Below are 25,611 nucleotides of genomic sequence, written 5' to 3'. Positions count from 1 at the left end.
GGGGGGATTGGGACTTCTACGAAGTAGAAACACTTGTTAATTTCACATCATCTCCATGAAGTTAGATACATGTATCTTTCAACCAATGGAGATATTCCTCCCATCCATGATGGTATATGATATTTGGGCTTTCTTGGAATTTCATTACCGGATTTGTTTTGAACTTTACTAGGTTTTATTTATGTTTTGTTTATATATATATGTATGTACGTATTCGAATCAGATTCTTTAATCTTGGCTGTCGACTCGCAAGAATAAATTCGTAATCATGCGGTAACGGTTGTGTTGACAATTGAGTCGATATTGCAACATATAAGATGGCGAGAAGTGTTTGTGTGTGATATTTCATAATATTATTGAAAATTGGACAGACTCGTGATTTTTTATTTGCATTTTATAATAATTTGTACGGAACCGCTCGTCTATGCCATAATCGTACATAGAGAGGGAAATAAATACTTGCTTCTGCAGAAACCTTCCAATAGATCAGTTTTGGATTGCCTATCCACATGACGTTCTTTTCTTTAGTACACTTCAAAAATTTCAACCATGGGGGGACTTGACTTCTTGTGCATGATGCCACCAAGGCCAATAACCCTAATCAGTCAGCTTCAGCTATTCTCTCAAACTTCATTCTGCTCTCATCCACAACTTCCGTGCGTTTTCCCTTCTTTAGAGCTTTACTCGGATTTTCAAACAAGCTCTGTTCGTCCATATACTTGGCCGCTGAACGCTTCCTCTTCTTTTCCATGCTCTCGTCATCCTCGGCCCATTCCAGCAGCTGAACCAAAAATATTATTCCACAGGGCTCAGGCCATATATAGACAAATGGCATTCAAAGGAAACAGAGAGATGTAATTTACCAAGTGTCGGCCGTAGAGATGGGTGTTGGAGAGTGCTTTCATGGCGTTTAAAGCTTCTTGCTTTGTCATGAATTCAACAAAGGCATACCCTCTGTGTTCACGGTCTCCCAATTTCGATGGAAGCCTTAGACTCTTGATCTGCACAGACAAGGACAGTGAGGTTTGCTCTTGACATGTAAAATATTATAACATGTCCTTTTTCATCCATCACAGTACTGTTATATGAGATCGCTGCTCGGTATTCACTTCTAGGACACAGATGACAGACCCAACGAGCTGTTGAAGCTTCAGGACACAAGACAACATAAGCGGAAGAGAAGTGCTCACCTGTCCGAATGGACTGAAAAGCTGTCTTAGATCTTTCTTGGTTGCCTCGAAAGCAACATTTTTCACATGCAACTTGGTAGACTGTTTGTCCTTGTCTGCTTTGCCAACTGAATCACTCCTCTTGGTTTGGCAGAATCGCAAGATCAAAGCATGCCCATCTAAAACAGTACCCTGAACAACAAAAGAAAGAAAGTGTTGAAGCATTTGACCGAGCCTTATCGATTTTAAATTCCTAAGAAAGCAACCAGTATATACCTGTAGATCTCTGTAGGCATTGGTCGCTGTGTCCACAGAGTCAAACTCTACAAAACCGTAACCACTTGAGAGATTCTTTCCGTTCTTTATATGCATCTTTATCTGCTCAAGGCAAAAAAAAAAAATCACCATAAAGTTACAACAGACACATGGTCAAGTGGATATTATGTTTATTTTTCAAAGAAGAACTTACCCTGACACTCAGAATCTGTCCCTGCTTCACCAGTTCGGAGAGATGCTTCTTCAAAGTTTCATCAGAAGTCTTGAAGTTCAGATTCTTGACGTAAAGCATCCTTGACTGAAGCATAATGCATAAAATTTAAGGGTTCGTTAAACAAAGAGTAATTCAAAAGTGCAACGAGAGGAAAACAGGCAGAAAAATATCACGTGTCTATTATTGACAGAGCTCAATATAATAAATCCACACATAGAATGGAGCATTTTTATACCTAATCCAATCCTTACAATGACAAAAAAAAAAGCCTGCTGTATAGAATTCTAAAAGTTTAGTTCAGTTTTGTGGTAATACTACGAAAATCTGTCTGAGGAAATGGATGCAAGGTGTATCTAAGCGTAACGAGTATTATTTTAGTTGGGGCTTGGGGTAGCTAATCAAATTTTCTAAACTGATCCGTTTAATGAAAAACATTTTCTAATAATGCAGAAATTTTCAGGATAGTTGTATGTCAAATGCACTAGAAGAGATGGACAGATTCATACAGATCACAGCCACTATGTGGTTATTCAATTCAGAAAAACTAAAGTGTGCACAGACCTCGTTTCTATCAGGATCGATCTCCTCATTTGTTATTCCTTCAACCTGCTGCTCCAATAGCACTCTCTTAACATCATGCTCCCCAACAGCACTTTCCTTTCCATCATTATCAGGGGGTGTTTTTTGCTCAAGAATATCACCGGGAGCCCACTCCAGATACAATGGAGCATCCCTGAATAGAGAGGGAAAATATTATGATAGAAGAAGACATATTGTCTTTATCACTGAGAAGAACCAGTCCAAGTGAAAAGGAGGATCTCAGTTGCTTGTACAGAAACAAAAACAATCACTCTGATAGTTCTTTCCATCTGGGTTAAATAACATGTAACAACAACAAAAGACTGAAAATAAAGCTTACTTGTAACGCTTGTATGCTAATCCTTTAAAGGCTGCACGAGCTTCGGACGGTTCGAGGAAAACAATCTGAAAGATCATGCAGGAGTAGATTAGAAAACAATCACCTATTCGATGAGGAAATTCCAGTAGAATACACTCAGAAAAATACCAAGGCCATTGTTCTTGTGGGAGGGAGAATAACTTTATCTAGATTTCCAAATTTTCCAAACATCTGAGCAAGTTCCTTTTCAGAGGAAGCAAATGGCAAATTCTTCACTAAAAGAATATGCTTGCTTCTTTTACTGTCATCAGCTTTCCGAGAGGCAAATTCTTCCAAAACATTAACGTTTACTCCAGCCTTGGCAAGAGCTTCTTTGGTCTCTGCAATCACTTTTGTTTCTCCCAAAGCAAGACGTACCGCAGGATCATCAGATTCGCGGTCCAGCAAATCACTCTTGCTTACACCATATGCCCTAACTATGTTTTCTAGGATCTACAAAACACACATGGAAAGGAAAAAATGAAGATGAAGTGCTTAAAATGTTCCATTAAGCTTTGTTGTAAAAATATTTATAGAATGTATTAACTTCCTACTGTGAAAGCCAAGAAAACATACAGTGTCAGGACGCATGAATAAACTATTCCAAGCTTTGGTATCTCCACTGACTTCAGATGCCTTTTTTTCTTCCTCTCTCTTTTGCTTGAATGTTTTTGACTGATTGGATTCATCAGTCCTGTAGAGAAAACCATGATAAAACAGCTTACAGCAATGATATCCTAATGTTATCCTATATAATAATATAGGCTACAAAAGTACGAGGAATTTAAAGACTGAAAGTCTGGATAGAACCGCTAACACTTGCTTGTCAGAAGTTTCCCGTTGCTTGGCTGGTAAAATATGCAACAAACGACCCTGAAAAATTGAATTATCCAATTCCTCTAACGCCCTGTATCACCAACCAAATAATTTAGAAAACGTGAATAAAATGACAGAATTACTAGTTAAGGAATCATAACCATACTTAACCAAAATAGCAGCTACCAAGTCAGACAAAAAATACCTTGCAGCAGATTCTGGAACTGTGTACATAATGTAGGCTATTCCCTTGGACCTTTTTGTCTCCTTGTCGAGAACAAGATGGACCTCTGATATTTCGCCATATTCGCTAAAATGTTCCTGAAGCTCATCTTCTCTGTTGCACAAAATTATATTGTTACAAGAAGAAGATGAATACAAATAAGATAGAAAACAAAATTAGAAAAAGGAGGTGAACAAAAAAAAGAAGGAAAAAAAGGAGGTGAATGAGAAGATATAGTACGTTGCGGAGTACGGCAGGTTACGAACGAAAAGACGACCAGTCTCAAGAATATTCTCTCTACCATCTTTCACATCTTGAGTAGTCTTGCCATCAGCTTCCAACTGCTCAGCATTTTCATAACCACTGCTCACAGCACCCGTACCATCATTTGTATCACCACCACCAGTATCACCATCGTCATCACTATTAAAATCACCAGCAGAATCATTGTCATCATCAGTCTTTGTTTCGCCATCCCCACTCCTAATATTATCACCATCTCCTGCTTCATGACTATCTCGATCAGTTTCACTATCACTCTCTGAATCCACCCATTTCTTCTTTATCCTACTCTTGAAATATTCCATATCGGAAACATCATCACCATGAACAGCATCTTCCTTTTTAGCCTCCATATCTGATGCTTCTTTCTCTTTGATCAGTTCCGCATTACTAGGAATTATTTGATCATTAGTTCTCTTTACAGAGACCTTGTCTTTGATCTGTTCAGTAGTGGAGGCGATCAGCATGTCATTTGACCACATTTTTGACTTCCCCCTCTGCATGACCTCGAGAAATTCTTGAAGTTGAGGATCATCAACCTCCTCTGTTTTTTTCTTATTCTTTCTCTCTCCTTTGCTAACACCAGTGCTTAAGCTCTTAGCACTGGACTTCTCAATATTTTCTTTAACTTGACCTTGTTTCTTTAAGGTATGACGACTCCATGGCCTCGGGGCATCTGGATCTCCCACTTTACGAGCAATCTACAGGTCAAAAGGAATCTGCATTAGACTCAATAGCTACAGAAGTAAATTGATAAGAAAATAAGATCTAAAAAAAGTTTTTACACAAACGCACCTCACAGAAAATTCGAGATGTGTCAAGGTAAGATTTATTGAAGTACTTGATAGCCTCTTGGGCTTCATCTTCACTACGAAACCCAATAAAAGCAAACTGTCTGGTTTTACCATCCCTGCAAAGGAGACAATAGTTACAACCTTTGTGAATTTATTCCACAGAACAGAGAGAAAGAAATATATATTACTTGCAGCGTATCACTTTAGCATCGGTTATTTCTCCTTTCTGAGAAAAGACATCACGTAGTCGGTCTTCTGTAACATGTTTGGGCAAATTCTTCACACATATCCTAGACCTGGAATCACAAGTTGAAATAGAAGACACCATTTCTATGAGAAGGAAAAAAGGAATGCATGCATAGATATATGTGATATGTAAATATGTGTTGTCACAGAAGAAGACATTAACATATACAATACTTACATTCTTTCCGGTTATCGCACACAGCTCTTTCTGGGAACTGCAGACTCCAATTACAGAGAAAGCAACACAAACCTACATCAAGAACATGGCCAAGTCAAGCGATTCAACTAAAAAGTAGAAAAATAACGAAGATACAACTTAAGCTGTTTCAACACCAACTAACACTCTGTTACATATAGAAGATAAACGAGCAAAGTTCGAATCTGTGACTGTAAAACTATAGTGCAAAAATAAATATGGGACATGATGATGGTCAGACCATCACAAGGACATGGGCAGAAGTTCGAATTTGTAAAGTCCAGATCCTCATCGCATATGGGACATGATGATGGTGTGGCCACATAACTAAAGTGACTATCCATGACTGGAAAACTACGCTGCCTCGACGGAGAACGATTTCTAGGAATAATCTCAGCCAGTTAAAACTTCGACCTTAATATGAGAAACCCTAAACAGTGGCCTTCCAAACAAGACAGCTCCAAACTATACATAAATCGAACGAGAACTAAAACAAAAACAAAATCGAAACCAAACATCAAACGAATCAGGAAAAAAATGGAAGCTTACGTGCGACAACGATCACAGAGGTCAGCGAGCCTGCGAAGATATGGAGTCGGGAGAAGAGGAATAGAACACTCGAAGAAACGTGGAGGGAGAGAACTAGACAGAGAGAAAAGCTTAGGGTTTTCGCCGGAGATATAAAGACGAGGAGAGGGAGCGGGCTTTTTATTTTTATTTCTTTCTCAAAGCCGGAGAAGTAGAAATCCCCCTTAACCGGTCGGTTATTGGATTCATTGGTACGTTTCTTCTATTTTCTTCTTTTATGGGAATATTTTTAATTATATTTTAACCCTTAATTTTTGTTTTTTTACTGTTCTTTATTTATTTTCTTTTGCTGTTCGAGGTTTTATTTATAAATTAAAAAGTAGTAACTTATTTTTAATTGATTTGCTATTTGTTGCAAGAAAATTGATATAAACTTTATTCTTATTTAACGCATTCCTTTTCCGTTTTTTGATTTTTATTTTAAAATTATATAATAATTTCACTCTCATCTGTTTTATTTTTAAAGAAACAGGACAAAGATACATTCCATATAACATCCGTGCGAATTACACTCTAATGAAACTCAAAAATGCCATTAACAAATCATGGTGTTCTCCCAACTTTTTTTCATACAATTAAAGGGAATTTAGGTTTTCTATTACAAAAATAGAGAAACAAAATTAACATTGATAATCGTGTATGGCCATATTGGCTTGAGATCTCTCTCTTTCTTCCCCTGTACGGACAGGAAAGCCAAAAAAGAGTGGTAACAATAATGCCTTTTGTACTCATTCCCACAATCAAATGTCTACCAAAAAAAAAATACAAAGAACCATTATTCTCTTAGGCGGCAATGGCAAAAACTCTTACCAATACTCTAAAAGGATTTATCAGGAAGAACAAAGATTCCAAGAGAGATTCAGATTCCCAGGAATGGATCTTCCCCAAACAACAACTGGCTGTCCTAAGACTCCTAAGGATTTTTGGGTTTCTTTCTACTACTCAACATCATTCTCATCCTTCCAAGATTTATCGACGGTTCTCCAATGGCATCTCACAACCATTTGGATTTGTCACAATCGCCAGACCAAAGACTTAACCGACCGGGTCATTCCAAGTGCCAACAGGTTGTAATGACCATATAATATTAAGACAGATCAAAGAGTAGAGAATTTGATCATTTACCTCATGAATGATTATCTTCTTGTGTGTGTGAGTGTCTTCTGTGCTCCCTCTCGGCATATCCACCATGACCCACCTTATGACTCTCTTCGATATTCTCATGGCTGTAGTTTGATTCATGTTCACGTCGACTCTTCCCTTCTGATTGCCTTTTGGAAGGACTTTCCAGTTTTCTCTTCCGGCTGTTCGTCGCAGGGGAAGCATCCCCTGCCAACTCACCTTCCTCCATGTTTGTGATTTCCCCCTTCCCACTAGCTTCATAACATTCTATATCCATGTTATCAGAGTTTTCGACCTTTGGCAAGCTCTGTCCTTTCTTTTGATTTGTTTTGTCATCCTCGACTGCCAATTCCACATTTTCCAGCTCTCTTTCAATTAGATCATCCTCGTCCATCAAATCCTTTTTCCTCTTTCTTTCCCCTTGTAACTTCTTAGCTTTCTCTAATTTAGCCTTGACCGTATCTCGCAGCAATTTCAAGTCCTTGGGTGATTGGCTTACTGGGGCATCACCTTTATCAACATTTCTAGATTTATGAAGACTGATGTCATCTCTGTGATCTCCAGATCTGTTTCCTGTATCTTCCTTCCCAGTTCGTTCAACTCTGGAAATGGATTTATGGGGAGCTTCCCTCACACTGCCCTTATAAGATGGATGAACTTCAGAATGCTGGCTATCTTTATTATCTCTCTCCCTCTCCCCTTTATGCTCGGTAATGACACTACCCGTCTCCCCACTCCCATTATCATTGTTCTGATTTTGGCTGGCTTTTGATGAACCTCCTTGATTATCCGAATTTGAATGGTCAGGAGGTTGGCGTGATAATATTTGCCTAGAACTTCCATGTCTATCCGTGGAAGCAGCATTTCCAGAAGCAGACCTATGAGCCACTCCTCCAACAACGCTACTTTCAACTTCACTTCCTTGAGATGCAGGGCTACGGTTTTGCTCATAAAGCTCAAGCATTTGGTTGCTCACGTCTGAAAATACAATAATAATAGCAGTTAAAGAACATCAGGCAGGTCAAACAGCAAGAAGGAGAACCAAACAACAAAACCTTAATGCAGTTTGGTAAAAGAAACAGAGTAATAATCCATCATCAACATTCTGATAAGGATGGTGCCCACCTTCCAACTGCCGAGGTGTGACATCAAATTCTTGCCACCAGACCTTCTCTCCATCCGATGGTAACTTCACTTTAAGGAACTTGGCAGCAAGAAAAATGGCACCCGCAGCAATGTGATGAGGCTTAAATTGCAGACAGAGTGATGTCCGTAGGCTGCAAGCCAATTTTATTTGCATGAAAAAGAAAGTACTAGGCACATAGAAATATCAGAAGCTCGGAAGGAAACGGCATTTTCAACGTACCCATCGTTAACAAAATTCCATGCAACTTGGGCAAGAGAATTCTGCGCAACCTTAAATTTCTTAATTGCTTCTACAAGGGGTTTATAAGGGTGATAAACATTAAGGTCGAAGTTTAATGTAGTAAGCACAATACTTTCTCCGATTAATATAAGCTCTTTTTGTTGCTCATATACTTCCTGTAAAAGTGAAATGTGTCAATACACGAAGAACGAGTAATACATCAATTGACTAATAGAAATAAAATTCAAGTAAACAGAAAAGTAAAGGACCCTTAGACTTAGACAACTAAGAAACATTACAGTCCATACATCAGTAGAACCTCACTTTCAAGGAGAAACAGAAGATACAGGAAAAGTGGCACATTCATTTATCAGCTGACAAAACAGGAAGCAACAGAGTAGAAGATCAGTAGTATGAATAACACCTTTTGCTTGATTCTCTGTGCTGCAGCAGGATCCTTCTTGTGAATTATCTCATAGGACACAACTATAACATCTTTTAGCGGCCGTGGATATTCCTCATCCTTTCCAGCAAGGAACATGCAGACAGTCGCGATCGTCTGGAGAGCAAAACAATAATGTGAAGGGATTCATATAAAAATCAGGTTTTCCTTTTTGCTTTAGAAGATAAATTAGCACAAACAAACACGAGCAGAATCATCAATAAAAGGTGCAGCACAAGACATCAATAAATAAGATTATCGTCATACTTCAAGTTAACTCCTCGATGTCAAATATCAGATTTCCTAGTCTTTACACTTCCTCATGGATGCCAAAGTACACAACCATAAAATTAATGGAAACCTATCACATGGTATAACAACAATCTCAAAATTTTCCAAAAAGAAGTTCATGCCCTTAAATGCCTGATAAGTTCGACATTACAGTTAAGCAAGTAACTCTGCCAAATTCAGAAACTAAATTATATCAAAGTAGTTTTTTGCTTTTTCGGAGTAGCAATGCACACAGAGATTATATAAAAATGTTCATCAACATTGCACATATTCCCAAACCAGCTACAACGAGAACTTAAATAAGAATAGATTTTTATGGTGAGTCCAGACAACAACGACTGGAATCCACATTTGCTTTAAGCATCACACATTATTTTGATATCAACTCACCCTCCTGTCATTCTTGGCATGTGATTGACGGATGAAGAATCGGTGGCAAAACATTATTGCCGTAGCTATTGCTACCTGAGGACTGCATCAGACACTATTTCAGAAACATTCTTGGACGGGACCCAAAACTGAAAGCCTCTTACAGTACAGACGAAATCCACAGCTCCATGAAAATAAATTAAAACAGCCAAGAAATGAAATAAGTACATCTACTAGGTTTCCTCTTTTTGTTGACGGGCTCTAGAGCTACTACTAAAACTGATTACACTGCCAATGCTGTAAAAGACAACCAAGAAAAACAAATTGCAGAAGTTTCAGAATTTCCAAACCTACAAAACCTATATGTAAAAGTGAGAATTTTAACCTATATGCGAAACTATCATGCCAAAAGAAACCAAGCAAGGTTAAAATTGACAAATGACCAAATCACGAAATTTAAGAAAGACAAGATGACAGCCAACAAAGAAACCGAGCAAAAAAAAGCAAGAATATAGAGCAGCAGAGAAAATGCAGGAGATAAAAGGAACTTACACTTTCAACCGCATGCCCAAGTCCTGCAAAAAGGTACAGTATGATTTGCGAAGGTATATTTCTTTCTTTAAGTCAATTCCATCCCGCCTTGATGGTGAATGTTCTTCTATTTCTTTTCTAGAAAAATACCAGCGCCCAACCTCATCATGCTTATCATGAGAATTCCTCGTAGTTCCACTCTCACAGTGTGAAGATTCCTCAGTCAACATTCCAGACATTGCTATCTTCTAAAACCAGAATATCCGGAACAAGCTAAGGCAGAATCAGAGGTACAATCCTGATTGCAGTATCACTGCGTAAACAGTGAAAACAAAACCTAGCTGCTATCTTGTCTTCGAATCAAAATTTAGCTTTGTATATTCCTAAACACCTTTAAAATGTATCAACGGAAACGACTGATAAAGAACACCAAATCCTGAAACAAATAGACCCAAATGCAGAGCGCAAAACATTAATTCCGGGTATAAAGGTGGGTAATTTCACCAGAAACGCCAAGAAAATCACAAAACCGATAAGAATCGACACAGGAAAACAAGATTCCAAAGAACCAAATAAGACCAAACCCTAATAGAATGAAAATAGAACAGATTGACATTTACCTACAAAACTCAGCCTTCACCTTCCAACGTTCATTACACAACCACTGCGAGCAAGGAACCGGAAAAGTTTCACAAACGTGAGAAAACATGGATCAAGGAGTACGAACAAAAAAACGTAAGAAGCGTAGAAAAACCAACGAATGTGAGAAGAATCAGAATGGAGCGGAACAAAAAAACCAAAAAACAAAAGGAAGAGACTGAAACTTACATCCGAGAAACGAGCTCCCCGGTGGCTAATTGCGAAGGAGATGCTCGCAGCAAAACCTAACCCTAACCCTAGAGTCGTCGCGAGAAATCAAAGAATTGGGAGAGAAGGAAACAAGGGTACGATACCGAAATTGGATCAGTCCTGTTATTTAATGGATATTTTCTTTGGGGGGACAAAATGGAAACTTTCCGGATTAGAGGATCGAAAAGGCAAATAGTACTTTTGGAGAAGACGTCATAATTTTTTAAAAACATTTTTACGGCGGTGAAAATATTTTTGCCATTTTTGTGTAGACTTGTCACTAAATCTTTGTTTTATTTAATTTCCTCTACGTAACTCCATCCAAAATTTAAAATTAAAGTCTAGAACCATAAAAGAATCTAAAAGAAATCAGTGTCCAGTGTTCACCATAAATTTCCTCGTTTTTTTCCCTCACTCAGTTAAAATCCAATTGAATTATACAGAAAATATCAAAAAAAATTATATAAGATATACGTATATTATGTATGCCATTCAAGAAGATTCCAAGTCCCTGGACTCGATTCTCTGCCTGATGAATTAAAAGGCTTTCAGAATTCGAATTTGGTTTTCAGAGAGAAAGAAGTTTGGGTCAATTTTCTATGTATTTTAAAATGAAAGAATAAACCTGAGTTTTATACAACGGAGCAACATAGCTGGAAAATGAAAAAAATCAAAAACACACTAAACCGACATTAACCAAAAATGACCAAACCAGGTAACCCAAACCAGCAAGATTGCTCTCCTTGATACTCCCCCTCAAGATGGGAGGTATAAATGGTGAACTCCCATCTTGGAAAAAAGAGAACGAAACTGGTCAGTAGGCAATGGCTTAGTGAGCAAATCTGCCAACTGGGTCTTGCTGGAAACGTGTAAAGGTTTAATGTATCCCGCCTTCAATTGCTCCCGAATATAGTGGCAATCCAATTCGATATGTTTAGTTCGTTCGTGATAAACCGGATTACTCGCAATGTGAATAGCCGATTGACTATCACAAAACAGAGAAATCGATTGAGGAAACGAAATAAACAGATCACGTAGCAAGGAACCAAGCCAAACTAATTCACAGCAAGATTGCGCCATAGAACGATACTCCGCTTCAGCTGAACTTCGAGAAATTGTGACCTGTTTCTTAACCTTCCAGGAGATAAGCGACTGGCCAAGAAAGACACAATATCCAGTAACCGACCTTCGAGAATCGGGACAAGTTGCCCAATCAGCGTCACAAAATGCACTAAGAATCACAGACTGATCAGAAGAATATAACAGTCCTTGTGCGGGATCCTGCTTCAAATACCGTAAGACACGCATCGCAGCTTGCATATGATCAGTTCTAGGAGAAGCCATGTATTGACTTAATTTGTTTACTGAAAAACCTATGTCTGGCCTGGTAGCAGCAAGGTAAATCAACTTGCCAACAAGCTTCCTGTATGTAGAAGGATCAGATAACAACTCACCAGATTCCATAGACAGTTTCAGGTTCACCTCCATAGGAGTTGTAGAAGGCTTACAACCAAGCATGCCATATTCATCTAATAACTCCAATGTATATTTGCGTTGGCAAACATAAATCCCTGATTTAGACCTTGCAATTTCCAGACCAAGAAAATACTTCATGTCTCCCAAATCACGAATCAGAAAACTGGAATGCAAAACAGATTTCAAGTCTTGCACCAAAACAGAGTCATTCCCAACAATCATGATATCATCCACATATACCAAAGCTGCTACAAATTTGTTGGCCATACGCTTGGTAAACAAAGAGTTATCAGCTTGAGATTGATGATAACCAGCAGACAACAGAACTTGACAGAGCTTCTGATTCCACTGCCTAGAAGCCTGTTTAAGACCATAAAGAGATTTATTCAATCGACAAACAGAACTTGACTCAATCTTCTCCCCCTTGAGTTCAGCATATCCTTGAGGCAAAGTCATATAAATTTCTTCATCTAAGTCACCATTGAGAAATTCATTGGAAACATCAAGTTGCTGAATGATCCAATTATGAGACGCAGCCAAAGCCAACATAACTCTAACGGTAGTCATCTTAGCTACCGGACTAAATGTATCCAAATAATCAACTCCCTCTTGTTGAGTATAGCCCTTAGCAACCAATCTAGCTTTGTGCCTTTCCACAGATCCATCAGGATTGAACTTGGTTTTAAAAACCCATTTACACCCAACAGCATGTTTTCCTGATGGCAGAGAACAAACAGACCAAGTTCCTGTTCTAGCAAGCGCATCAAGCTCAAGAATCATAGCCTTCCTCCAGTGATCATGTTTTACAGCCTGTGAGAATGTTTTTGGGTCTTGGGTGGTGGTAATATTAAGAACAAAGGCTCTGTAGGTTGGCTCAAGTTTATCATAAGAAAGGAAAGAAGATAAGGGATAAGGAGTAGTAATAGATTTGGGCTGTAAAGAAGAAACAGGGGTATGAGACAAAAGATAACAGTGATAATCTGTGAGATAAGATGGTGTAACTGTCCTTCTGTTAGATCTACGAATATGGTCTGATGTAACATGTTGTTCAACCACAGAAGAAGACTCATTAACCGGATCAGTGGAAGAAGAAGAAACTGAAGCCCGAGAAGATGTAGGAACTTCAGAAAAATCATCATACAAATGATAAGGAGAAACAGAACCAAAAAAATCCAAAGAAGAAGATGAAGAAAGTCCTGATGATGTAATAGACTTAAAAGGAAAAATTGTCTCATGGAAAACCACATGTCTGGAAACAGAAATGACATTGGTTTCAAGATTCAAGACCTTATAACCCTTAAAACCAGAAGGATAACCGAGGAATACGCATGGAACAGCCCTTGGACTAAACTTATGGCGATCGTGAACATGAGTAGAAACATAACAAAGACAACCAAACACCTTGAGATGATTGTAATCCGGAGAAACATGAAGCAAAGTTTCAAAAGGAGTCTTATTCTTCAAAACAGGGGTCGGGGTTCGATTAATAAGAAACACAGCTGTTAAAACACAATCACCCCAATGTTGCAAAGGCACATTCGATTGGAAAAACAAAGCACGAGCTACATTCAACAAATGCTGATGTTTTCTTTCAACCACAGAGTTTTGTTGTGGTGTATAAGGGCAAGATCTATAATGAAAAATGCCTTTTTGAGTCAAAAAATCCGAAAAATTAAGTTCTGGAGCATTATCAGTTCTAATAGCTTTAATAGAAACACCAAACTGATTGTGTATCATAGAAAAAAATTCAGGAAATTTTGTTGAAACATCAGACTTGTGTTTGAGCAAATAAATCCATGTAACTCTTGAATGATCATCAACAATAGTAAGGAAATATCTAAAACCATCCACTGTAGGGGTATGAAAAGGACCCCAAATATCCAAGTGTAACAAATCAAAAGAAGAAGAAGACAAATTGTTTGGAAAAGGAAATGACAAATGCTTTTGTTTAGCCAAAGGACAAACATCACAATGTGAATCAGAGTCTTTGTTATGTGAAAAAGTAATCTGTGAAGAATTGCCTAAAGCTTGAATCCGAAAATGAGAGAGATGTCCCATGCGAAAATGCCAAAGATCAACTGTGGAAGTGGCAAGAGCAGAACTGGAAGGAAAAGGAATGGATGACTGAAGAGAAGGAGGACGTTGCATCTCCAAGACATAAAGATTATGCAACTGTCTACCCTTGCCAATTGTCAAGCCCCGAATATGGTCCTGAATTATATATGAATCATGAGTAAAAGAAACAGAAAGAGAAGTATTATGAGTAAGAGAACTGACACTAATCAGATTAAAGGAGAAGGTGGGAATGAAAAGAACATTATCCAGGACCAAGAACTCAGAAATAAAGACAGAACCAGCAAGAGAAACAGAAACAACATCACCAGTGGGCAGAGTTATCGAAACTGTAGGAACAACATGTAAATCAGAAAACAAATTCCTATCACAACAAATATGACAGCTAGCACCAGAATCCAAAATCCATATCACTGAGGGAAAATAAAGTCCAGGTTGCAAAGAAGAAAGGATGTAATGAGAAGTACCTGGAGCTAAAGAAGGAGTAGGATTAGCTGTAAAACCTGATGCACCAGAAGACGGAGTCTGATTCGAGAACTGATTTGCATACTGAGACAGAAGTTCCTGAGCCTGCTCCAACGGATTCTTCATTGAAAAAGAGTTAACCATGCCTCCACCAGGGGGAAAAAGTCTGACCAGACTGAACACCAGAAGAATTGACCATATTCACAGGTCTAGGAAACCGATCAAAAGATTGATTCCTTGGTATTGAATAATTAGATCTAGCAGAGTTCCAAGGCTTCTAGGTAGATGATGGCGGTTTATAACCAGGAGGAAAACCATGAATGTAATAACACCGAGCTACTGTATGACCAGTCATGCCACAGTGAGTGCACACTGGACGAGGTTTATCAGATAGAGGAGGACGAGGTTTATGATGGGGTGGATGAAATGAAGGTCGACCACCAAAAGGACCAAAAGAATTAGGTTCAAAGGATGGTTTGGCTAGAAAAACAGCTTGGTCAGAGACAGAAGGTAAAGATAAACGTTGTTGATCCTCTTGAGAAACAAGGTTATATGCTCGGGTAAGATCAGGCAACGGATCCATCATCATTATCTGCCTTCGAACCGGTGTGTAGGAATCATTTAACTGCATCAGAAACTTCACAACATTCCGACGATCATAGATCTCAATCCACTGCTCAGGAATCTTACAAGAACAACCACCACATGTACAACCTCCACACTTACAACCACCACAAGTGCAAATCGGATGTGGTTCATAATTTCGCAGTTCTTCCCAAAGTAAATTCAGCTTAGTATAATATGTATTCAAATCCATTGATCCTTGATGTAAGGTATCAATAAGTTTTTGAATATTATAAAGCTTTGAAACATTACTCTGTTTAAATCTCTTTTCCAAATGAAGTCAAGCCATGTGCGCATCATCAATATAAGCCAGAAGACTAGCAATATCAGGACTAACAGCATTAGTGATCCAGGTAAATACCATATCATTCGCGCGCGACCACAAATCAGCATCCGGATGATTCAGAGGCGGCTTCGGTACAGTTCCAAAGATGAAACCGACCTTGTTCTTCGCATTCAATGCCTTCACAAAAGCTCGAGCCCAAACGCCATAGTTTGATTCTCCACGAAGACGATCCGAGACAAGCTGAAAATTCATTTAATCGGCAGCATGAAGGAATAACGGATTAGAATATGGATCTGAAATCGATGGTGAAGAAGATCTGATGTCTGATGCAGCTGAAGCATCAGAAACAGATGAAACCGGAGGAATCAATGTAGAATCCATTGAAGAACAATGAAAAAAGAAATCAACAGAACAAATCAAAGATAGGGAAGCTTCCTTTGCTCTGATACCATTTCAGAATTCGAATTTGGTTTTCAGAGAGAAAGAAGTTTGGGTCAATTTTCTGTGTATTTTAAAATGAAAGAATAAACCTGAGTTTTATACAACGGAGCAACATAGCGGGAAAATGAAAAAAATCAAAAACACACTAAACCGGCATTAACCAAAAATGACCAAACCAGGTAACCCAAACCAGCAAGATTGCTCTCCTTGATAAAGGCTATACAGGCAGGCACGCCGCTAAACTCGACACATGATCGAACCCGAAGCTCTCTTCCTTGGCGTGCTTTCTGATATCCTCGAACCTGCCATGAGACTCCGATATGGAGGAGACGTAGCCATGGAAGTCGTATCTGGTGAGCTCCTAGCCCACGAGCATAGTCGATGCAACCGGCGCGAAATCCGACGGAGCCACCAACCGACCCAGGAGGCATCGGAACCATAGACGCCGGACTTCCCACCATGAGGATTGTTGAGGATCGAGGACAGGCTCTGAATACTCGCATCTGAGATGGATTTGGATGACGATGACCACGAAAGAGAAGACGGCGAGGAGTGGCCATGATCGGAGCTTGATCGGTGAGTGTTGCTGCTGCTGATGGACCTTCCCGATTGGGAAGGCTGAGAATCCATAAGGCCTCAGGATAATTTTCTCGGGAAAATCCAATCGATTTACAAGAAGTTTCAGAGAGATGAAATCCAAATTTGAGATTTTGGAATCGGAATTGTTACTTGCGACGGGAAACGGTCAGGGCCTGGTTGCGGATGGAAGGCGGTGTCAGATCGACGGCAGATTCGGTATCCACGTCAGCTAGTAGGATAATCTAACGGCCATTAACGGTTGGAATTGGAAATAAACATTAGTGGGATTTCTTTGTAAACTTTTTCTTAAATAGACCTATGATGATATTAATTAGTGGTGAGTACTTTCTTTTCTTTTAATTGGGTTTGATCTTATAATTCATTAGTACTAACACATACATACATACATACATACATGCATGCATTCATACATACATACAAAAGTAACGAATTAAGAATATAGCGTAGTCGAAAATCATTCTATATATGCGTAAAGATCAAAACTTTTATGTATCGATACGACAATCTGCTCCAAATGTGCGTGTGTATATATATATACAAAAACCCTCTAAGAAACAAGTTATGAATAGAGCATAGTCGAAGTTAACCGGTCTTGTTCGAACCGGTAATAAGCTCGTCTAGTTCTGAGGAACAACACGACACTGGAAGCTAAGCCAAGAACCGACAGGATTCCCCACCACACGAACGTAGGGAGATAGCATTCTCGCCCCATGCACACGACCGAATCCAAAGTCACGGCCTTTACCTTCAACCCGCCATGGGAATCATAGACCAATGCTGCCAAGAAACCATAGACCAGTGAACCTACCGGTATGTTCGTGATGAGGATGTTGTGGTTTACTCCCACGCAGTTTGGTCCGAACAGCTCTGACGTGATCGAGACCGCTGCGGCGAATATGAATCCCGAGCTCAGACCCATCAGGGCTGTTCCTGCTTGTAAGGCTGATGCTTGTCCTGATGAAGCCAGCAGGAAAAGGGCCACCGGTGTTGGTAAGAGGGCAATGGCCAGCCATCCGGTTCTCGCGAAATATACCTTCCTGCACAAAAATGTTGCATCACATTCTAACCAGGAGGCCCTATATCCGATTTGGGCAAGAAGGCAGTTCTGTTTAACTCATTCGGTTTCTAAGCCCGAATGATCTAAGAATATATGGACCAATCAAAAGAAAGCCGAGCTAAGATATTCTGAGATTATCGAGCAATGAAAGAAAACACTTACGCTCGGATATAATCTGGTGTTGCTGAGAGCAATCGGCCGAAGAATGAGAAAGATGAATACAGAGTGACAAGAGTGGTGATGTTCGAGCTCTGTCCCAAGGATTGTGCAATCTGTCCCAGGTTATTGCTGTAAACGAGCCCGATCGTTCCACCGCAGAAATACACAATATAGTACAGCCAGAAATCCAACTGGCGAACGAGCAGACCCAGAGGATGTTCTTCTCCAAGCATTTCCAGCTGGTCTTTTGCAATGATCTTCCAGAAACAACCCTCTTCAGCTTCATCCATGCTCTTCTGAGCCACGACCGTGTTCGGAACTCTTTCATCGTTCAGCAACCGGTAGTCCTCGAGGCTGGATTCACGAGTCACCATTCCTTTATGGACCTGCAGCTCATCAACGTCGACCAGAACGAACCCAGAACCTTCGAGACGGAAGCTGGAGTGAATGGTGCGAAGAAACCAAGACCGGGCATATACAAGACCAGGGATACACAAAGGGAAAACCAGTAGGAAAATGGCTCCACCAAAGAGAAGACGAGAAGTGGCAACATCAGAGGCATTAGAGCCAAAGAGAAGGAGATAAACCCCGTTCAAGATGGCTATGGCATTCAGCAATAGAAACATGAGAGAATCACGTCTAACTCCATCAGGGGGAAGAGGCTCAAGAGGTGGTTGCCTTAGAATCGGGACAAGGGCAATGAAGGAGACAAGGAGAGGGACAAGGGCATTCAAGAGAAGGTAGAGTTGAGTCGAGGAAGGATCAATGGCGTTGTAAGCAAGAGTGTATAAAGCTGCACTGACGCCATTGAAGCTCACAGTGAGGGACAGAGCAAGTGCTCTGTTGGAAGGGAAGTTTCTGATACAGAGGACAAAGCAGACTGTGTTGAACCAACATATGCTCAAACCCGCTAACAAGCAGCACAAGAACACCTGCCACGTCATCAATCAACAATATGACATTTATTTTCAGATTTCCTATAATCAACACCTAATTTTACATTCATTTTCAATACAAAAATCTATAATATATATATATATATGTATGTAATTTTACACTAATATTCTCTATATCACCAATATGTATGTATAGAATATTCCATATGTAGCCGATATATATATATACACACACGCTCCTAGAATATTTTCTATATATTATATATGGCTATATATATATATATATATATATCAGAACCATCGGATGTGTCTCACTTAACAGCCAAACAGACAAGTGGCAGGTAAAGTTCCAACCAATCTTCGTTTTCGTCCCATTTGCAAATAAAAACACATATATTTTCATTATAAAATAAAAATACAAAATTCGCTATGACGTAAATAAAATAATACATATATACACGTCTGTGTATCGATTGCGGCAGACACAGTTAGATTCGGTATGGTTCAAGGAGAGGATGGAAGCCAAACCCATCCCCATAAGAAGCACGTGGATGGTCGTATATGGACGAACAAAGAGTCTGTGTGATCGTTATTTCATTTTATTTTATAATTTAGTTTCCAAAAAAGAAGGAAAAAATGATACAGTTGAATAAATTTTAATTTTTAAAAAATCTACTGGTGGGCTTTAAAATATTTCCAACATTTATTAGTCACCAGTCTCTTTGTTTATGAACATGAGGCACTTTTCGAAATTCTAAAATATAGGAGTCTTAATTGTCTCGGAAAATTCTAAGATTACATATTCTTGGCTTAAAAAACGTGATTAATTAGTATTTTCATCACAGATACATGTGATAATTGCGTCCTTAAACATATCGAAATTACTATGCCAACAATCCGATCATCATAATTTTTTTAAGTAAAAAAATATCTAGAGTCCACAAATATTTTGAATTTTTGGAAATATTTCAGAGAATTGTTTAAGATGAGTGTTTGTTTTAGGAGTTCAAGTTTCAAATTTCAATTGTCTTCCCACTCACTGGGAAAAACAAAATAATATACTATTCGAAAATGAAATTGGAAAAAAAAAACTTACGACGATGTAAGGCAAGGAGATGAGATCGTTGATGACGAGCCATTGAACGCCATAGCCGACGAATCCCATTAGCGCCGCCGCGAAGAGCACAGCCCAGAGCGGGAAGTACAAGAGAGCGAGGCCGGACGACCATCCAAACACCTTTCCGAGATCGGAAGCGACTGCGAGGCAATTCAGCTGGACCTGCGAAATCCCTAGAACCGATTTCAAATCCGACGAGTACGCCGAGAAATCGAAGTTCGTCCCCGTGAACGCCTGAATCCAGATCGTCGCCACCAGAATCATCCATTTCCTCGACTGCCCAGCCATCTCCTCCTCCTCCTCCTCCCGATTCTGAAATTCTCCGATCGCTTCTCTGGGATTTCTCTCTTTCCTCCACCAGGGGGAAAAAGTCTGACCAGACTGAACACCAGAAGAATTGACCATATTCACAGGTCTAGGAAACCGATCAAAAGATTGATTCCTTGGTATTGAATAATTAGATCTAGCAGAGTTCCAAGGCTTCTAGGTAGATGATGGCGGTTTATAACCAGGAGGAAAACCATGAATGTAATAACACCGAGCTACTGTATGACCAGTCATGCCACAGTGAGTGCACACTGGACGAGGTTTATCAGATAGAGGAGGACGAGGTTTATGATGGGGTGGATGAAATGAAGGTCGACCACCAAAAGGACCAAAAGAATTAGGTTCAAAGGATGGTTTGGCTAGAAAAACAGCTTGGTCAGAGACAGAAGGTAAAGATAAACGTTGTTGATCCTCTTGAGAAACAAGGTTATATGCTCGGGTAAGATCAGGCAACGCTTTCCCTTTTCTATGGTAGAGAGAAATCGCTGTGTTCCTGTATATGAGTTTATTATGTGACTGGAGTGATTTCAAACGGAAAAAAAGGCACAAATATGAGTTATTGTTGTGATTGGACCACGTGTCAGCCTTCTGGTACAGCAAAGATTTACCGTAAATAATATATGGTTTACATGATTATCAAATTTCCTCTTATTATTATACAATATGATGCTATTATCCTAGTTCTTGGACTAGTTTTTGTTTGGTTGTCAAATTTTTTTTGTCATTTAAAATTTGTTTCTTCTTATTTTATTTTTATAATTTAATATTAAATTCGAAAATTTTACTAGTTAATTAATTGTATGTGTTAAAATTCGGTTTTGTGTGGTTTGGTTACGAGTATATTATAGATACTTTTCGTGAACAAAAATCATGACACACAGATGGATTTTATTATATTTAAAGACTGACCAAATATGCTATTTATATGATTGTTATCGGTTATAATAAACTCCTCATCCTCCCTTATCATAATATGTAAATTCGATCTTTTAGGTGCTAAATTTATAAAATCGTTAATATATTATATTATCGGATATATATATATTGTGGCGAAACTAAAAAAATTTGTTACTAGGGGTAAAAAATGCAAACATTACGAAACCATTTTAAAAATACAATTACATTTTTATTAAAAATTTTATAAAATTTATAAATATCTTTTTTATTATTATTATTATGGGACATTGGACCCTATTGGATTGTCGCTTTACGACTTTCCGGCTCTATACAATGATAAGATAATAATATTTATTTATTTGTAGCATGAATAGAAATATGCAACAAAACTGCCACATTAATTACACTACTATGAGGAAAGAATTCCCATCAATTAAAAAAAGAAAGATAGATAATCGTGTTGCATTTATCCTGCTTCGAGATTAGCAACACATTATCTTTATGGAAACATATTTATATGCTTTATTATTTTTTATGTCTATTACAACCAAATTTGTAATAATCAATTTGTATTTTTTAAAATACCACAATAAATTTATCCATTGTTAGAAAATACAAAATATTTTTTTTACTTCTCTCGTGGTTTTCTGCAATTAGTTAATAAATATATTATATGTTATACCAAAGTTCATTATTCCAATCATATACGCCAATTAATTATTTTTCATAGGGCCCTTTCATTTTATTGGTATATGGTCCCATTTATTTCCACGTGAATCTAAAACTAAACGTATAATTCAAAATGCTAATAATTGTTTGGGTTCAAATATATATATATATATATTTAATGAAAAGGTAGTTTATGTTGTCATTCCATAAAGTTTATTTCCTAGATATTCGTCACCACCCTCTCATATTAAAACACGTATTAACAATATACTTTGGTTGGGCTGTGTGAATCACTATCACGGGCTTTAAGTAAATGGGCCTTCTTATTCATCAGCCCATTTAAGGCCCAATGAGACCCCTCTCTCTGGGCAAAACCTATATACCTCCGCGCGTCACATTTCACGCGCCACCGAACTCAGTGGCATCATCGGCGGCAATTCACGTTGAATTTACTAGGGTTGGATGTTTCGGGAATCGGTTCGGGTTCGGTACGAAAATGCATCGGTTTTTTCGGTTTTACAAAAATAGATACCGTTCGGTTTTTACATTAAGTTCGGTTCGATTTTGGTTATTATTAAAAAAAAGATAGTTTTCCTATAAAAAAAATTCCGTTTTTTTGGGATTTTTTAAAATTTGATTCGATTCCGTAAAATTCGGTTTTCTAAAATAATACCGATCAAAAATTTAGAACGGTTCGGATCAAGAAAAAATATCGTATTTTTCGAAACTCCCACCCCTTAAAATTGACTCTAGTTGTTATTTGTTGATCGATTTTTAAGGAGAATTATCGGCTAATGGAAATCAAACCATAAATCCCCATTACAAAACCATCAAAGCGGTAACTTCAAACACAGATTAACCCAAAAAAAAAGCTTCAAACACAGTTTCTTGAATTCAGATTGCAGACAAAGAACTAGGGAGAGAATCCACTAGATGAAACAGAGGATCTGTAATGAATGGGACTATCCGACAAAGGGAGAGTTGATGACGGGACCGTTAGGGCAGTTGTCGGCGGGGACGTAGAGAAGAACACGGTTGCAGCACATGACTTCGGGCAGATAGAACAGTCCTTCTGGGTATATAAAGGCGACAACTTTAGGGTTTTCTCTCTCTATGATCATCTTCGCTTCCACTCCACTCACCCCTCTCAGCTCTGGCCATTCCACCTTCAACCCTTCATACCATCATTTCATAGATTGCGACCCGTCAAACAAATTTAGGGTTTTCTTTTTCACGAACTCCACATCATTTCAAATGTATACATATGTATATATGCAACGATACATATAGGTTGTCAAAACGAGTTGAGTTGTTACCGATTTGTTTTTTTAGCGATTCAACTCGTTAGAGCTCGCGGCTCGTTTTTTTTAAATAAAAAATATATGTTTTTATTTGTATTTTTATTTATTGTACAGAAAATCAATACTCGATTAATTTTTTATTGATTATATATATATATAATTTGTTTCATATATTAAGTTTGATATTTTAATATTTAGATTTCATATCAAAATATCATTTTATTTGGTATTTTTTATAATATAAATAAAAAATATTGTATTTGTTTTCATTTCGCGAACCGACTCATTTAACTCATAAAATTAACGAATCGAGTTGGTTCAAAAAAAATTTTCAACTCGTTTAAAAACGAATCTGGTTAGTCAAACTCAAATCAAAATGAACCAACTCGTCACGAGTCAAACCATCGTTTGACATATCTATTAATAATACATATGTAATCGAGAGTAGAAGTTTTATTTTTATTTTTACCTGGGAACATTTCACTGCATCGTCTTCCTGTGCAGTCACACAAATCACACTTGGGGCCAAGAACGGGGCATTTAGAATTCATCGTGGCCAAGTTTTCCCCGAAACTAAAATAAAATAAAAATATTGATATTTATTTTTTATGATGTTTTTTTTTTTCGTTTTCAATCCGGTAAATTTATAGGATTAGGGCGTGGTGCTTTTTTAAGGGAAGATTATATGTGATTAGGATAATCATGCCAAGGATGAAGGAATCTCATAGATGCAATGGCAAATTCATTGCATATATCAACATATTTATAAAAGGGAAGTGAATCCGATATATATCATAATATTATTTTATTTTAGGAAACCTATATTTCCTAGTGTGGAAATTAGCTAGCCCTAAAAAAATGTGAATAAAATTTAAATGATTTTTTCCCTTTTTGTTCCTTGAGTGCTAACGATATATAAGTTTTTTGTCTGTTTAATTGCGATTAAAAAAAATCTGAAAAAATGTTATTGGAGTATCAACGAGTACAATTCGGCAGACAATTTGTAATTATTTTTATTATACAAATTCATATTAATGAATATCCAAACATGGTGGACGTTTGGAAGTTGCCATAATTTGGAGAATATTTACACCTAAATCTTGCATGAAAATCAATCCACGTCAGCCTAAACTTACCATAAGTATACGTGGAAGTCCGAGGCCTATTTGTCTCTAAACCCAAAACACGAATGTTTTGGGCTCTTCAGCCTATTTTCCATGCTTCATGGATTTACAGAGCTTCTCATAAAAGTCAAATTTTAGATTGTGTTATTGGAATCTTTAACTGTAACCTTATCTGTATACTTTTAAAATATCCAATCATGCATGAATTGGAATAACAATGATCTGAATAATTCCGACAAAAATTAAATTCGCATAATCATTTGGACTAAACCAATGTATTATGTATGCGTTATTTTATGGTTTTATATATTTTGATTGTGTTGTGCAATCATGTGATTAGCCTAACTGGTTCTGCAAATGATCTCGGACAACCCACATGGAATGTTCCTACTGACACGTTTTTTATTTTTCACTTCCAACTAACACAATTTAACGTAATAACAATAATAATAATAATAGTGATGATGATGATGATGATAAGTTCTGTATATATTTTTCAAAAACACAGAATCCAACATATTTTCTATTATACTCCTCCATTCTATATATATATATGTTGTTAAATAAATATAGTTTTAGATTTTTTAAGTGATTTAAAAAAAATCTAATTTTACACTTAATTAAACATATCTAACTAATAGAAATTAATGTGGTTTAATTAGGTATATCCGACTTTTTTTTATATATTTTTTTAAAATTATAAAAAAAATTAAAATGATATTTATTTAGGGAAATTGAATTATTTTTATGTGAATCTAAATTTCTGTTTATTTTCTTTTAACAATACTACCTTTTCCATTTATTATAAATTTATAACCGAGGTATGACAGGTCAGCACGAAGATGTATAAAAGGACACATATGACATATGACATCTCTTTTTCACCAGTTGATTCACTTTTATAGTACCAGTGATGAATTGGCACGACAAGTTGACCTCATACGTATTATTTTTATATACGTCATAGGTTATATATATATATATTACTATTCCAAATTTAAAAAATATGTGTCACTATACAATATTAATATGGTACAATTTCTTTTTCTGTAACATTATATAATTATAACCATTCGACAAGTTGCACCATATAGGTTATATGGTCATGGGATTATGTATCATACTTATTGTGGAACATCCATATCTAAAAAAATATTATACGTTAAACCTTATAAGTTCAACCAACTGCTTACAGGTATATATATATATATATATATATATATATATTTCCTGTCTGCCCTTCGTATCCAAATTAACCTCAAAAAGCAAATTCATTTATTTGATATTATACGATTCTCTATAACCAACACGTCAAATATAGAACCATCCTTTTCATGGCCAAAACCACACACACATATGCATACGTAATATATATATATCGACCCGTC

General features: G+C 37.5%; 4 protein-coding genes across 10 annotated transcripts; all 4 read right to left on the bottom strand.

The window, feature by feature from the left end:
- Positions 1 to 353: 353 nt before the first annotated feature.
- Positions 354 to 5,840, bottom strand: LOC104806210 (multiple RNA-binding domain-containing protein 1). 2 transcript variants are annotated; one of them, XM_010530984.2, is made up of 16 exons: positions 5,703 to 5,840; positions 5,136 to 5,207; positions 4,900 to 5,007; positions 4,713 to 4,827; positions 3,876 to 4,618; positions 3,618 to 3,749; positions 3,414 to 3,503; positions 3,173 to 3,290; positions 2,726 to 3,049; positions 2,579 to 2,643; positions 2,221 to 2,392; positions 1,639 to 1,743; positions 1,446 to 1,547; positions 1,191 to 1,361; positions 864 to 1,001; positions 354 to 781 (listed from the first exon to the last, which is right to left on the bottom strand). In XM_010530984.2, coding segments are annotated over exons 2-16 (2,565 nt in total). In that variant the 5' UTR covers positions 5,138 to 5,207; positions 5,703 to 5,840; the 3' UTR covers positions 354 to 601. The 2 variants fall into 2 exon arrangements, with proteins under 2 accessions (XP_010529286.1, XP_010529287.1); XM_010530985.2 differs by having other exon boundaries at positions 3,420 to 3,503.
- Positions 5,841 to 6,232: 392 nt separating this feature from the next.
- Positions 6,233 to 10,814, bottom strand: LOC104806208 (cyclin-T1-5-like). 6 transcript variants are annotated; one of them, XM_019201748.1, is made up of 8 exons: positions 10,691 to 10,814; positions 9,884 to 10,526; positions 9,353 to 9,434; positions 8,654 to 8,788; positions 8,230 to 8,405; positions 7,989 to 8,140; positions 6,867 to 7,841; positions 6,233 to 6,417 (listed from the first exon to the last, which is right to left on the bottom strand). In XM_019201748.1, the coding sequence occupies exons 2-7, from the start codon at positions 10,099 to 10,101 to the stop codon at positions 6,868 to 6,870; spliced, it is 1,737 nt and encodes a 578-aa protein (XP_019057293.1). In that variant the 5' UTR covers positions 10,102 to 10,526; positions 10,691 to 10,814; the 3' UTR covers positions 6,233 to 6,417; position 6,867. The 6 variants fall into 6 exon arrangements, with proteins under 6 accessions (XP_019057293.1, XP_019057292.1, XP_010529281.1 ...); XM_019201747.1 differs by having other exon boundaries at positions 6,256 to 7,841; positions 9,884 to 10,298; positions 10,483 to 10,526; XM_010530979.2 differs by having other exon boundaries at positions 6,256 to 7,841; positions 9,884 to 10,175; positions 10,483 to 10,526.
- A 6,306-nt stretch (positions 10,815 to 17,120) lies between these two features.
- On the bottom strand, positions 17,121 to 20,767 carry LOC104806207 (protein NUCLEAR FUSION DEFECTIVE 4-like). The gene is made up of 4 exons (XM_010530976.1): positions 20,693 to 20,767; positions 19,885 to 20,257; positions 17,896 to 18,824; positions 17,121 to 17,713 (listed from the first exon to the last, which is right to left on the bottom strand). Exons 2-4 carry the CDS (start codon positions 20,191 to 20,193, stop codon positions 17,236 to 17,238), a joined length of 1,716 nt encoding a protein of 571 aa, XP_010529278.1. The 5' UTR covers positions 20,194 to 20,257; positions 20,693 to 20,767; the 3' UTR covers positions 17,121 to 17,235.
- A 1,837-nt stretch (positions 20,768 to 22,604) lies between these two features.
- LOC109116389 (inhibitor of trypsin and hageman factor) lies at positions 22,605 to 23,695 on the bottom strand. Its single transcript, XM_019201701.1, has 2 exons — positions 23,569 to 23,695; positions 22,605 to 22,972 (listed from the first exon to the last, which is right to left on the bottom strand). Exons 1-2 carry the CDS (start codon positions 23,648 to 23,650, stop codon positions 22,761 to 22,763), a joined length of 294 nt encoding a protein of 97 aa, XP_019057246.1. The 5' UTR covers positions 23,651 to 23,695; the 3' UTR covers positions 22,605 to 22,760.
- Between the last annotated feature and the right edge of the window lie 1,916 nt (positions 23,696 to 25,611).

This window comes from Tarenaya hassleriana, unplaced genomic scaffold (assembly GCF_000463585.1).
Source record: "Tarenaya hassleriana unplaced genomic scaffold, ASM46358v1 Cleome12, whole genome shotgun sequence".
NCBI lineage: Eukaryota > Viridiplantae > Streptophyta > Magnoliopsida > Brassicales > Cleomaceae > Tarenaya > Tarenaya hassleriana.
This window is presented reverse-complemented; position numbering and strand designations above follow the sequence as displayed.

Coding starts and splice junctions, on each gene's coding strand:
- LOC104806210 (XM_010530984.2), bottom strand. Junction 4,619..4,712: donor CATCTCGAATTTTCTGTGAG/GTGCGTTTGTGT, acceptor TTTGACCTGTAG/ATTGCTCGTAAAGTGGGAGA. Junction 3,504..3,617: donor GTTCCAGAATCTGCTGCAAG/GTATTTTTTGTC, acceptor TTGGTGATACAG/GGCGTTAGAGGAATTGGATA.
- LOC104806208 (XM_019201748.1), bottom strand. CDS start 10,101: ATGTCTGGAATGTTGACTGAGGAATCTTCACACTGTGAGAGTGGAACT. Junction 9,435..9,883: donor TTGGGCATGCGGTTGAAAGT/GTAAGTTCCTTT, acceptor TGTCTGATGCAG/TCCTCAGGTAGCAATAGCTA. Junction 8,789..9,352: donor ATGCCAAGAATGACAGGAGG/GTGAGTTGATAT, acceptor TTTGCTCTCCAG/ACGATCGCGACTGTCTGCAT.
- LOC104806207 (XM_010530976.1), bottom strand. CDS start 20,193: ATGGCTGGGCAGTCGAGGAAATGGATGATTCTGGTGGCGACGATCTGG. Junction 18,825..19,884: donor TCTCCTTGCCTTACATCGTC/GTAAGTTTTTTT, acceptor ATGACGTGGCAG/GTGTTCTTGTGCTGCTTGTT. Junction 17,714..17,895: donor ACACCAGATTATATCCGAGC/GTAAGTGTTTTC, acceptor ATTTTTGTGCAG/GAAGGTATATTTCGCGAGAA.
- LOC109116389 (XM_019201701.1), bottom strand. CDS start 23,650: ATGAATTCTAAATGCCCCGTTCTTGGCCCCAAGTGTGATTTGTGTGAC. Junction 22,973..23,568: donor ATGCAGTGAAATGTTCCCAG/GTAAAAATAAAA, acceptor GATGGTATGAAG/GGTTGAAGGTGGAATGGCCA.